At 51.0% G+C, this 11,800-nt stretch overlaps 1 protein-coding gene across 1 annotated transcript in view; it reads right to left on the minus strand.

Moving 5' to 3' along the window:
- Window positions 1-1,676: 1,676 nt before the first annotated feature.
- Window positions 1,677-11,800, minus strand: part of disp1 (dispatched homolog 1 (Drosophila)) — an 11,824-nt gene continuing 1,700 nt past the window's right edge. Inside the window, exons 2-9 of the mRNA XM_068754035.1 lie at window positions 8,207-8,236; window positions 7,488-7,611; window positions 7,263-7,390; window positions 6,401-6,495; window positions 6,037-6,134; window positions 4,336-5,925; window positions 3,945-4,208; window positions 1,677-3,817 (exon numbers count right to left, since the gene is read on the minus strand). Coding sequence (XP_068610136.1) covers window positions 2,063-3,817; window positions 3,945-4,208; window positions 4,336-5,925; window positions 6,037-6,134; window positions 6,401-6,495; window positions 7,263-7,390; window positions 7,488-7,611; window positions 8,207-8,236 — 4,084 coding nt within the window. The 3' untranslated portion in view covers window positions 1,677-2,062. The remainder of the gene's footprint in view (window positions 3,818-3,944; window positions 4,209-4,335; window positions 5,926-6,036; window positions 6,135-6,400; window positions 6,496-7,262; window positions 7,391-7,487; window positions 7,612-8,206; window positions 8,237-11,800) is intronic.

The following is an 11,800-nucleotide window of genomic DNA, read 5'->3' on the forward strand; positions in this document are numbered from 1 at the left end:
CCTTCTTTGTGGGGGCGTCACAGGGGGGTCTGTAATCTGCTAGCAATTTATCACAAGCTCATATATAGCGGGAAAGAAACAGCATCCAAATGCAGTTTGTCGGGCCTGGAATCAAACCCATAACCTCCTTCTCACTTTGAGGCCACAGAACCAACCACTTGTCCTTCATGCAGCCCAAAACCTTATCAATATAGAATCAGTAAACCACTCAAATGTAATGTTAGGATTGTTTTTTTCTCCTCAAGCTTTCAGCCTCTCGAGCTACACGAGTCGCCTGAAGCCCCCCCCCCCCCCCCCCCGCCTCGAAAGCAACACTAAAATCTCATTTGAAAAGTGGAAACAAATGTTTTCCTCGTAAACAAGCTCGTTGGCCTCTTCAGTTATTTCAGGCCTGCTGAACACACTGAGCACAGACATAGATCTAGACCCCCCCCCCCCAGGGAAGTGAAATAAGCCCCGCCCCCTGACCAGAGCTAACATTTGACCTGTTTAAACAAACATATTTACAAGGATGCTCACGCAGGCCTGAGCAGGGGGGGCATCTGTGGGATGTGGACTCATCTTCACTGCTATTATTAAAAAATAGGAAGGAAAGGAGAACAAACTGACCCCTTTGAGAAAAAACAAGACCTTCCCTTCAAGCGAGCCCGGTGTGTGTGTGTGTGTGTGTGTATTAGGCCGTGTTTATTCGTGGATGTGTGTTCTGACGTTCAGAGGTGCGACAAGGATGAGAAGGAAGAGCCCGCATGAGTACGGTACTTCTCCTCCCCCCCCTGTGGCACCAACCTGAAGTATTGTGTGTACTTCGGTTGTGTGTTCACTAGATTTATGTTTCAACAGCGTGGAAAGCGTCCGGGACACTCCCGAGTTGTCAAATCATCCCTTTCACATTCCGTACTGGAGGAAAGACGGGAAGCGGAGCAAAGACGTCGGAGAACTGCCATTTAATCCATCGTTGGTGAATAAATTCAGTCGACTTTACGCCGTCTGTTCACAGCGCTGGAAATATTACACAAGACGAACTCGCTCGGAACAAGGAACTGCCGACTGTTGCAGGAAGCCGGTGACCTGATGTAGAGTTCATACTTGCTGCTTAGCAACCGAGAAGGAAGGCCGCAGATGGAGGATTCAGCATCCGGCAAACGGCCTCATTCCTACAAGTTAGACGTTTGTATCCGTATTTCTAATGTATAAATCCTCACTTTGACCTGGATATTTCCAAGAAAAATGTAATTTTCCTCGCGGTCTTTTAGAGACATTCCTGCTCAGGGCATATTTTTGAGCTTCATGAAGAACGATGATCATCACCGGTGTCTCTCGGCTTACATCTCCATTTTTGGCCCCTTGGGGTTTTTACTGACCTTTTATATGAGGGCAATATCATGACACGGTTACAGATGGCACTCTTAAAACCTACTCGACATCTTTTACAGACCCAAACGAGCTGAAGCTCGAGCGTAAATCTGCAGACTTTTATGAAGCGAGGCCCCAGATGTGACGGACGGACGGCACTGAAGGCGCCATGAGACAATGCAACAGGTGTCCAGTTATGACCGAAGATAAAAAAAACTCACCTCACGTCACAGCCCGAACACGCGTGTGCTACAAAAGAAAAGCAGACGACGGGAAACTGCAGTGATTAAAGAGGTTTTTTTTTTTTTTTTTTTAATCGTACAGTGAAACTGAGGCACGTGGCGACTTGAACACGAGAGCACGTCCCTCACGAGAAACAAAAAAAGAGACAATGGAATCAGATGATAAAATCGATTACACACAATATAGATACCGTAAGATTTCATGTCGGTGCAAAAGGCTGCTGAATAAACACTCCCACGTTCAAACGGCGGCGGCATCTCCGTGAAGGACCGCCCATCGCCATTAATGGGCTGAACGCTCATAAAAGTGCACGAGTCGCTGTAGGAATCAAGCACAATCTGGCACATTGTGGCGATAAACAAACGTGTAAACGTGCGTGCTCGGCGAGTCCGTGGCGCTTCGTGAAACACGCCGAGGCACTTTGTCGACAGCGACACGGCGGAACTCGTCCGATCGGACAGACGCGTCAACACAAGCTTTCAGAAGAGCGCTGAGCGTGTACTGCGACGGGAGGGGCGCCGCTTTCCGGTTTGGGGGTGCTGAACTCAGACGCCGAATTGCACTTCACTTTCAAAGTCCTGTTGAAGCAGTGGAGTTTCTTCGGGGAGGCGGACGACGCCCGCTGCCGTTTGGCGTTCTGCTTGCACTTCCTGACGCGTTCGTGCGTCCCCCGCCTGCCGGGGATTTTACAGCAGGAACCCGTTTGCATTGTTGCGTCCGCAGTGGTGACAGAAACGTGATTATCGCGACTCGTTGTGCGTGGCGAGCCTGGCGAGGGGGAGGGGCATCGAGTCTGGGGTCGTGTTTGGCCGGGGGTGCTGACGTTTCGGCTGCCGTCGGGGCTTGACGGCCTCGTTTCATGGCTGCGGTCGTCGCCGTGCACCGAAGGGCGTGACCCAGCGAGAGCCGGGTCCGGGGTCAGGTCCGGGGTCGGGTCCGGGTTCGGGTCCTGCTCTCTGGCTGAGCCGGCCAGCAAGTTGCCCGCGTGGACGCAGTACTTCCTGAGACGGCAGCTGTGGGGAGGACCCTGTCTGGGGGACACGACTCGTCCCTGGGAGCAGTGGTGGAAATGGGCGGGGGGACAGTGGACGTAGTGCATGTGGCACTCCGTGTGCGTGTAGATTGAGTCCAGGCTTGTGTTTTGCTTGCTTGAGCCGTTTCCTGAGTGGGGGAAGAGCTGAGGGGTGGGAGGGCCGGCAGGGGAGTCCTGGGGAGGCTGAGCAGTGGAGCGGGGGGGCCACTGCTGATGCAGGGGAGGAGGAGGAGGAGGGTCCCCACATGTGCAGTTAGCGTTCTGGCACCTGGATTGTGTGCTCAGAGTGGCCACACGTCCGGTCTCAGGACCAGTTCTGCCAGAGTCCGCTTTGCTCTTGTAATGGATGTGAGAGTACGGGGCGGCTTGGGGGTGGGGGGGGGTCCCATTAAAAAGCTGAGCACAGACCTCCTGTTCCTCTTTGGGTTTATCTTCTGCTTTTTGACTGGAAGCCAACGGCTCGAGCTCGTAATGTTCCACCTCCCCTCCCCTGCTGTCCGACCGGTACTTCCCCAGACCCGAGCCCTTCCCTTGAGGGGGGGGTCCCGTGGCCGTGGCCTCCGAGAACACCTGACACTGCAGCTTCCTGGGCAGGGGGATCTGGCCACAGGTCCCCTGGGGTCCCAGGCAGCGGCACATGCACTGAAAGAAGAAGGTGGCGAAGGCCCAGCTGATGCACATGATCAGCATCATGAAGGTGCCCAGCTGGGTGTAAGCCAACACGGTAGAGGGCATCATCATCGCCCCGGCAACGAAGGTGGTCAGCGCCGCCATAGCGATCGCCGAGCCCATGCGACTGAGGGAGAAAATCACCTTTCCTTCACGGTCGGGCTCCGGGGCCAAGCGGTAGGCCACGCCGTAGTGGACGGCGAAGTCCACGGACAGGCCGACCGCCACGGAAATGGTGACGGACTCCAGAACGTTCAGCTCCCAGCCCAGGAGCACCAGGGAGCCCACCGTGACGAAAATGGTGCCAGCGATGGACAGGATGGCGTACAGGCTGATGATGATGTTCCACGTGGTCAGGAGCATGACGCTGAAGGCCACAGCCACCGACAGCGCCATGGCGACCAGCGTGCCGTCCGATAAGCTGTCCTGCAAGTCGTAGAACTCCAGGTTGCTGATGAACCAGCCGTGGCCGAGACCTGCGGGGGCGTAACGCAGCTCCTCGGCGATCCAGGCGTCCACCTGGAACGCAAAAGGCCGTGTCAGAAGAATAAAAGCGAGAAACGACGACCAAAGCAGAAACTGAATCCTCACGACTGTGTTAAAAGTGAGTCTGTGCATTTTGTTCAATGGACTTTAAGAGGCCTACCTCCCGGTAGAACTGAAACATCTTCTCATAGGCCAGCGTGAACAGGTAGGTGCTCTGGAACTCCAACACGATCGCCCTGATGGTGTCATTGATGTCGAATCGAGGCCCGGGGGTCTTGCTGTCCAGGTAGTAGTTGGTGCTCCGGTCCAACTCCATGATGGCTCTCTTGATGCACAACTCAAACACCTCCTGCTTGTAGGGGAAGGTGGACTGACTGCAGCAGGGGTAGACGGAGGCCTCCTCACAGTCCTGGTTCTCCATCCACTGTTGAGACAAGGTGAAGGGCGGATTCCACATTTCAACATATTCCTCGTATTTGCATCCGTTTTATACTCGGCAGCGTCAGTAAGAGGTCAAAGTCAAATGACAAACACGGCACACGAGCTCCGACCTGTTTGAACGTCTCGATGAAGCAGCTGGTGAAGTCCTGCTCCTCCGACTGAAAGACGAAGCTCTGATTCCGGAGCTTCTGGCAGAAGTTGAGGATCCACAGCTGCGACGCCGGACTAGCAATGTTGAAGCTGCTGTCAAGAACCAGCTTGCCCTTGTTTTTGGGGTTCAGGGGGTCCCCGTTGTCCACTGGCATCACGCCCCAGATGATGGTGATGGGCATGTGCAGCTCTTCGCCGTGGTGGACCCTTTCGAACATGAACAGCTTTTTGTACTCGGCGTCGTAGCGCTCGAAAGGGTGCGACGATCGAAATACCTGAAACTCGGCCAGCTCCAGAGACGGGAGCTTCATCTTTGGGTTGACGCAAACCACGTAAGCGCCGCCCACCGTCATGGCGAGGAACCAAAACAGCCAGAGGTGTCGCAGTTTGATCACGAGGCAGGGCAGGGCCTCCTCGAAGAAGATCCGAGATGCCTCGGAGACGGTAAACACGCATTTGTTGGCCTTCTGGCAGAGACCCGCCCAGAACGTCCGGCTGCAGAATCCTCCTTCCTGGTGCGGCGGCTTGGAGCAGGAGAACGCGCTCGGCAGGTAGCGCTCGTGCAGCACCACCACAGCCGGAAGCCAAGTCACCATGAGGATGTAGTTCACCAAAATGGCGGTGCCGGCGTAGACGCCGAAACAGCGTATGGCGGTGATGTTGCTGACGTAGTTGGCGTAAAAGGCCGCAGCGGTGGTGAAGCTGGTGACAAACATGGACAGGGCGGCGTGCTGCAGGGTCACGCCGACCGTCTCCGCCAGCTCGGCGTGGGGCTTGTCGAACTTCGTGTAGTTCCACACGTCGCAGAGCACAAAGGCGTCGTCCGCGCCGATGCCCACCAGGATGATGAGCGTCGTCAGGTTCATGAAGGGGAAGAACTCGAAGTCGAAAACCATCCGGTACAGGAAGTAGGAGACGATCAGCGAGCTGATGATGGCGATTATCGTCATCAGCGTGATGAACACCGAGCGGGTGTACACGCACATGACCAGCAGCACGATCACCACGGCGATGGCGGGATACACCGTGTCCGTGAGGAGGTAGTCCTGGAAGAGGTCGTGCTTGATGCCGAACTCGATCCCCGTCACCGTGGTGATGCCATCGGTGGAATTCCACTTCTCAAAGTTGTCCAAGTAAATGTTCATCATGGACTCTCCTTTCTCCGTGGGGGAGAAGAGCATGCTGTATTTGAGAACCGGCGGCGGGGACTCCAGGCTCTTGGGACTCAGGAAGTCTTTGTCCACCAGGAAGTGAAGGACCTGGTAGACGGCGTTGTATTTGGTACACTTGCGTGGAACGCCGGCGCACTTCAGCTGGTCCCTCCGCCGCAGGGCCATGTCCCAGCAGTCGGGCGCCAGCGTGCCGTTGTGATAGTACTTGGCGCACGAGCGCAGCGTCTTTAGCGTCTGCGACACGTCCCGCTCTGTGATCTTCTGGCAGGACGACCTGTTGGCGAGGACGGCAATGTAGTTACCGAGTGTCCAGCTGGGACAGCAGGAGGCGTCGTTGGTACGCTGACAGAGACTCCAGTAGTCGGGATGGGAACGCACCTGGAAAAGACCCGAAGACAGAGCAAAGTCAGAAAAGGACACGAAAGAAACGCGACAGCCGCGTCGTCCCCGGAGCCGTGTGTCCCGCGTCCCGTGTCCCGTGTCCCCTACCCGCGCGTTGTCCAGACTGCACATAGACTTGATGGCCTGAATGCTCCACAGGTTCTTTCCTTCAGCCGACGTAAACACAAGTCGAGAGTAACTTTCACCTGCATGAAGAAAAGGGGATTCATTACATGAAATGAAAAGCCGCCCGTCCGGATCTACCAAATGGCTCGACGGTGATTTTGGGTTATGGAAAGACCGGCGTAAAAATACGCACCTATCCCATCTGCCTTTCTGGATAAACACTCTATACTGTCTTTATTTATTTTTTTATTCTGCTTAAAATATATTCCCGTTAGTAGTAAAACATCACATTCACTCATTGCGGGCTTTTGTGAGAGTTCCTAATTTCCCATATTGAAAATCTTACCAGGAACATCACAGAAAAACTCTTTACTGAAGTCCCACTCTGCTTGTCGTTTGTCTCTGTCAAAATGCTCCTCGGGCCACCTGGGCTCTTGGTGACTGTAAAAACGACAAAGAAAAAGTTTTTCCATCAGTCACAGAGACGGCGTCCGCACGACTCCGGTCCGCTGCCGATCCTGGGTGAGCGTAAATCGTTTTAGGACGCAGGCTGGAGAAGAGGACCGACTTTTAGCCGAAGCTATTCTTCTTTGTGTTATTTTATTCCAGTTTTAGAGCACTCTGCATGCTAGCTGGGAAACAGAGAAAGGAAATCATTGCTAATCATTCCAATCCAAGAAGCAACAAAATAAAATGGGTGACTGTTAGTTTAATCTTTTACATTTACAAGTGGACACAGACGCCGTTGTGTTTGCTGCAGAGACGGCGTGAAGGAAGCAGCTCTGATGCTTTGTAATTACCATTTCCCTGCAAAAAAATAGAAATCAGACGAATGACTCACTACGGCTCGGGCATGTTATTATTGTAATAATCATAATGGTGGCGCTGATTGAAAGGGGGCCCGGGTGGGGGGGGGGGGTTATGTGCTTCATGCTGTCTGTGCAGCAATGACTGAACAAGTAATCAGGTGGCTGTCAGAGAGACGCAGGGGTCGACAGACAGACGGGATGAGGCAGGCGAGCCTGTTGACAGCAGCAGGGGGGGGGGGCTCTCCCAAATACATCTGCAGACAGACGCATGGAGCGCGAGACAGACAGGAAGACAAAGGCGGCCACAGACACAGCAGGAGACGGGAGGAAGAGACAGGATCCATTCTCTAATCAGCGGCGTGGGCGTGTCGTGTCGGAGATGGGCGGGGCGTCGCGTACTTCTTGGCCTGCTCATCGGCGTATTTGAAGGGGTAGTTGGCCAGCGTTGCTTTGTAGCCAGTGTTCTTCACCATGTTGTTCCATGTGACCAGCCGCTGGCCAATGGCAGTCCCCCGTGGCTCAAAGCCCTTTAAAGGATGCAGCGAAAACAACGTTTTGTTGAACTGAGCAACTTAAAACGCTGATAGAAATGATTTTATTCGCCGCGCATTAGCCTTTACTCACCAGAAGTGGGTCTGAGAAATCCGGCAGGTCAGGCACCAGGATTCCCACCAGGGCACACACCACAATGAGCACCGTGCACACTCCCAGCACCACCACGGGCCAATCAGCTATCAGCTCGGCATAGCTGCAAACGAGAGGGGTGATCGCCAGTCAGCATCATCAAAGAAATTCCTTAAAAAACGGTATTCTAGAAATATTCGATTCAAATTCGGGGGGACTGACGGACTTCCCGAAGCATGAAGGAACATGAGAAGGTGGAATATGGGAATCGTAACATACAAGATGAAACCTACTCCACATTGGCTTCGCTTGATTAGCGTTAGCAACTGTCTCGGGTCGTGCTTCAAGAAAGTATCTATCCCTACGCGACGCTCAGAGCGCTCCCGAGTTTACCTCTAAACCTTTCTGAAAGCTCTGAAGAAGCCTTAATCCTCTATTAAACAGTCTTCCGGATTAAAGTTGAGACAGCAGAGTAATGGAGAGATGAGGAGATCCAAGCGGCCGGTTCCAGAGTCCAGGTATAGAGAGAGAGAGAGAGAGACACAGACAGGCAGAGAGAGAGAGAGAGAGACGCCCACCCATAATTCTCATGACTCACTGCTGAGGAACGACGGCTCCATGGGAGCAGTGATGGATGGATGACAGAAATAAAGGAGGAGGAGGGAGCTTCGCAATCCGAAGCATCGACTGAGTATAAACGGCTTTTTGGCAGGTCTTACCTTTTGGGGAATCGAAAGGGCCTTGCAGGGCTGAAAAACAAAGAGGGAGATAAATCAGGCTCACAATGCGAAGTCAAAGCAACAGTCAATCAAAAACAGATTTGCAGAGACTTTTGAGCAAGAGTGGACATCTTTTCTTCATAATCCTCTGTCCCCACACACGCACACACACACACACACGCACACACATACACCTTTGGTCCTGGACCACTGCTAACAGAAAAACCCACGACTGTCAAAAGCACTGAATGTCCTTCTTGAAATCCCTTTCAGTGACTCGTCTTCATCGCACGCAGACAACCCAGGACATTCAGGAGACACACATTAACACGGCAGAGCTCTCTCACACACAGACACACACACACACACACACACTCCGGGTTTATCTGGACCTCTCGTCAGCTCCTCCTGGGGGGGGAGAAGAGGAAGTGGAGCAATCAGATCAGTCGTGCCATTTTCTTTCCAGAATAAAGTCTTCAGGATTTTATAATTGGTGGTAAACTGTAAATGAAGTTACTGAAGACCATACTTAGTCTGAGGGTGGGGGGGGGGGGGGTCGTAGGAAAGTTATTGATCCTCACGGTCAGATTGATCACAAATACACGCACCGTCAATAGGAAATGTTACGTAACAAAGAATGACTTATTCTTAGTAATAATACGCCGACTCCAAACGTGACCTTTAACCTGCATCGAACCGACGACGCATAACGCAAAGCACCCCCCCCCCCCCCCCCATTTATGGCCTTGAACTGCAGACCTCAGGACACAGATCTGGCCCAAAATGGAAGGGGACATGTTATTGGAGACGGCTGGAATGGATCCACAAAAAAGCTTTCAGGCATATCTATCTGTCTACTGAAGGTCTGTTTTGAATTTTGAGCTTGCCGGCGCTTTCAATCCGAATCCATTTCAGGCAATCTCAAGAAGGATGTGTAGCATAACCCCGGGGGCCGGCCAAAACGATGAGGATGATCTCGAGATGAAGAATCCATCCACGTGAATGGCAACAATAAATCTCCTTCTACACGAAACACAGGTGAATTTAGGAGCTGGGACTCGTTGCTTTTGGAATTCATTTCAAAGATTTTGTTCTGGTTTGAGTAAATACGACCATATTGGTCTGGGTGCATGAGTTTCTAGACGTGTGTGTGTGTGTGTGTGTGTACTTGCACAGGAGCGTGTGTCCCTGCCGGAGGGGTTATGGATGGGGAAGTTAACTGTCAACAGACGACCAGTAAGTATTTCATGAACAAGGCCTTCGAGTCGGAGCAAGAGCAATTAGTGTCAACCGTCATGCTGCCCCCCCCTCCCCCGCTCCGATTAGTGCCTTGCTGGAACGCTGCACCCAATTAGAGGCTCGGCCGAGCCATGAAATGGGTCCAGGCGACCAACGCTCCCATCGAAAGGACATCGAGAGACTAGTTAGGCAGAAAAACACTCCGCTGCGGTTGGTAAGCCGGTCTGTGTGGGTATATTTATACAAAGACTCTCAAGACCGCAGCGGAATATTCACAATCCCACAAAGTGAGACTCAGATGACATTAATAAGGCTCATAGGGAATAAACCTGTATAAATGTTAGCGGTTTGTGACGTAGAAACGCTTTAATAAACATCTTTTTATGAACCGTTTGCCTATAATCGCGACGACGAGCTCTAGATAGAGCCTTTAAAAGCAGTAAAACTTTACACGAGGGTTTAGTTCAACATGAGCTGAAAATAAGACAGAGCACCGATTCCTCAAACAAGTAATAAAACCCAACAGTATTTAAACACAATAACTCCACACAGTAGAGGAACACCCAATAAAAAGGTCACAGGAAGTCTTAGAATGGACAACGCACGTCCAAATGTTTTCAATAATGTCTTTCATGCCGTTTTCAAATGTGACAGCAATTTATAAAAGACTGATTTCACAGAGGGAATATATTTAAAAAGGCAGGAGTTGTGTGGGGGAAAGCAGAGGTAATCGCGTTTCTAACGGGCTTCATAGAAACACCAGGTCAGACCAGCGCTGGTTGGACACAGTTTAAAGGTCAACCGCTGCGTAGAGGCCATCATGGATGACACTGGACGGGTGGTCAATGTTACCATGGAGGCTAAATTGCAAACGTAAATCGTAAATGAATATAAAAACTAAAAAGTCTAAGAGGAAACTGTGTGTGTGTGTGTGTGCATATTGTGCTGCATTTAAAATGGCCGTTGCTGTGTTTCCATGTGTGTGTCTGTGTATCCATTGATAGCATTCCGATGCCACTTGCCATTCCCCAGAGCTCCCGGAGGTGAAACGCACACATTCCTGGCATGCAAGAGGGACGTCAGCACTGTAGCCAATAGTTACAAGCCGACAGCCAGTGTGACGTCTTTATCATGGCGGCCGCTCGCTTCATCCCCAAGACCTTTTTTTAAGCTCACAAAGCCAATGTGGTGCAAAAAAAAAAAAAAGGGGGGGGGGGGGGGGGATGCAGCCGGTCCCAAAATCATCCTGAAGACTGGAGTCTGTGTAATTAAGACTGTTGTCGGCATTCTCGTGTTTGGTTTCCTTTTCTACTGCTACTAATGTAATCTTATAATCAGTGAGAGAAAGCAGGGACGAATGGATGTCCCATGAGGAAATCACTCTTAACCTGCAGGGCTGAGTAATGATGACGGGTGAGTCAAAAGCTGTCCTCCCTCCGGAGAGGCGGTCTGTCTGTGTGTGAGTGATGGGACGGGTGGACGAGTCTGGAAAATTCCAGGTCCAGGTTCAAAAGGTGCAGGACAGGAAGTTGAAAGCAGTGCTTCATAAAGGAAGGAGTCGTTTATCTGAAAGAGGGTCGACTGGTCAGTTCACTGCAAACAACATGTCAGGATCTATTAATGAGTCTAAAATACCACACGCCATACAAAATATCGATGAACTGCACAAACCGTATTACTGAAATTTGCCAGCTCGCATGTGAAGCAGCTAACTGGAGCATCCTAATTTCATTGCATCACCATGTGTAATGACAATAAAGTGCTCTTCTATTCTATTCTATTCAGTATGTTTTTATTGATTTTTACAGCCGTGACACATCTAAGGCTTTTTAAATCTATTTCCTTCTCGACAGCTTCAGACGTCAACAAAATTAAATAAAAAATACTTTTGTCTGTGTCAGAATTGTGGCGACAAAACATGTTCTTCATGTTTAATGCACTATTATGGTTTAAAGATTTAAAAAAAAAAAAAAAGCACAAATAAATTAGTCATTAAGAAAAACGCCTAAGTTTATATTCTATGTATTTATTGTTAGAGTTATTGTTGTATTTTCATTGTTTCATTGTAGAGTTTTTTAAGATGGAGGTGACCACGAGTGTTTCTCTAGGTAGAGATCCCTTTGTCTCTAGGGGGTAGGGATCTATGTAAATACCTGGGACAACCTACTTTCACCGTGTGAATAAAAAGGCCGCGAGGTCTCGGGGGAGAGGTCTTTTGGTCGCAGCCGCTGGGCGAGCAGGGTCCCTCCTTACCGGTAAAGTATCGAAGTTTGTCTGCCTGATTCATTTTGTGTGCGTTTAATTACTGTTACTCCGACTCATGTGGCAGAGCCGGTTAAGCTTATTTCAGTCTAG

The sequence above is a fragment of the Brachionichthys hirsutus genome, chromosome 20 (genome assembly GCF_040956055.1).
Source record: "Brachionichthys hirsutus isolate HB-005 chromosome 20, CSIRO-AGI_Bhir_v1, whole genome shotgun sequence".
Classification (NCBI taxonomy): domain Eukaryota; kingdom Metazoa; phylum Chordata; class Actinopteri; order Lophiiformes; family Brachionichthyidae; genus Brachionichthys; species Brachionichthys hirsutus.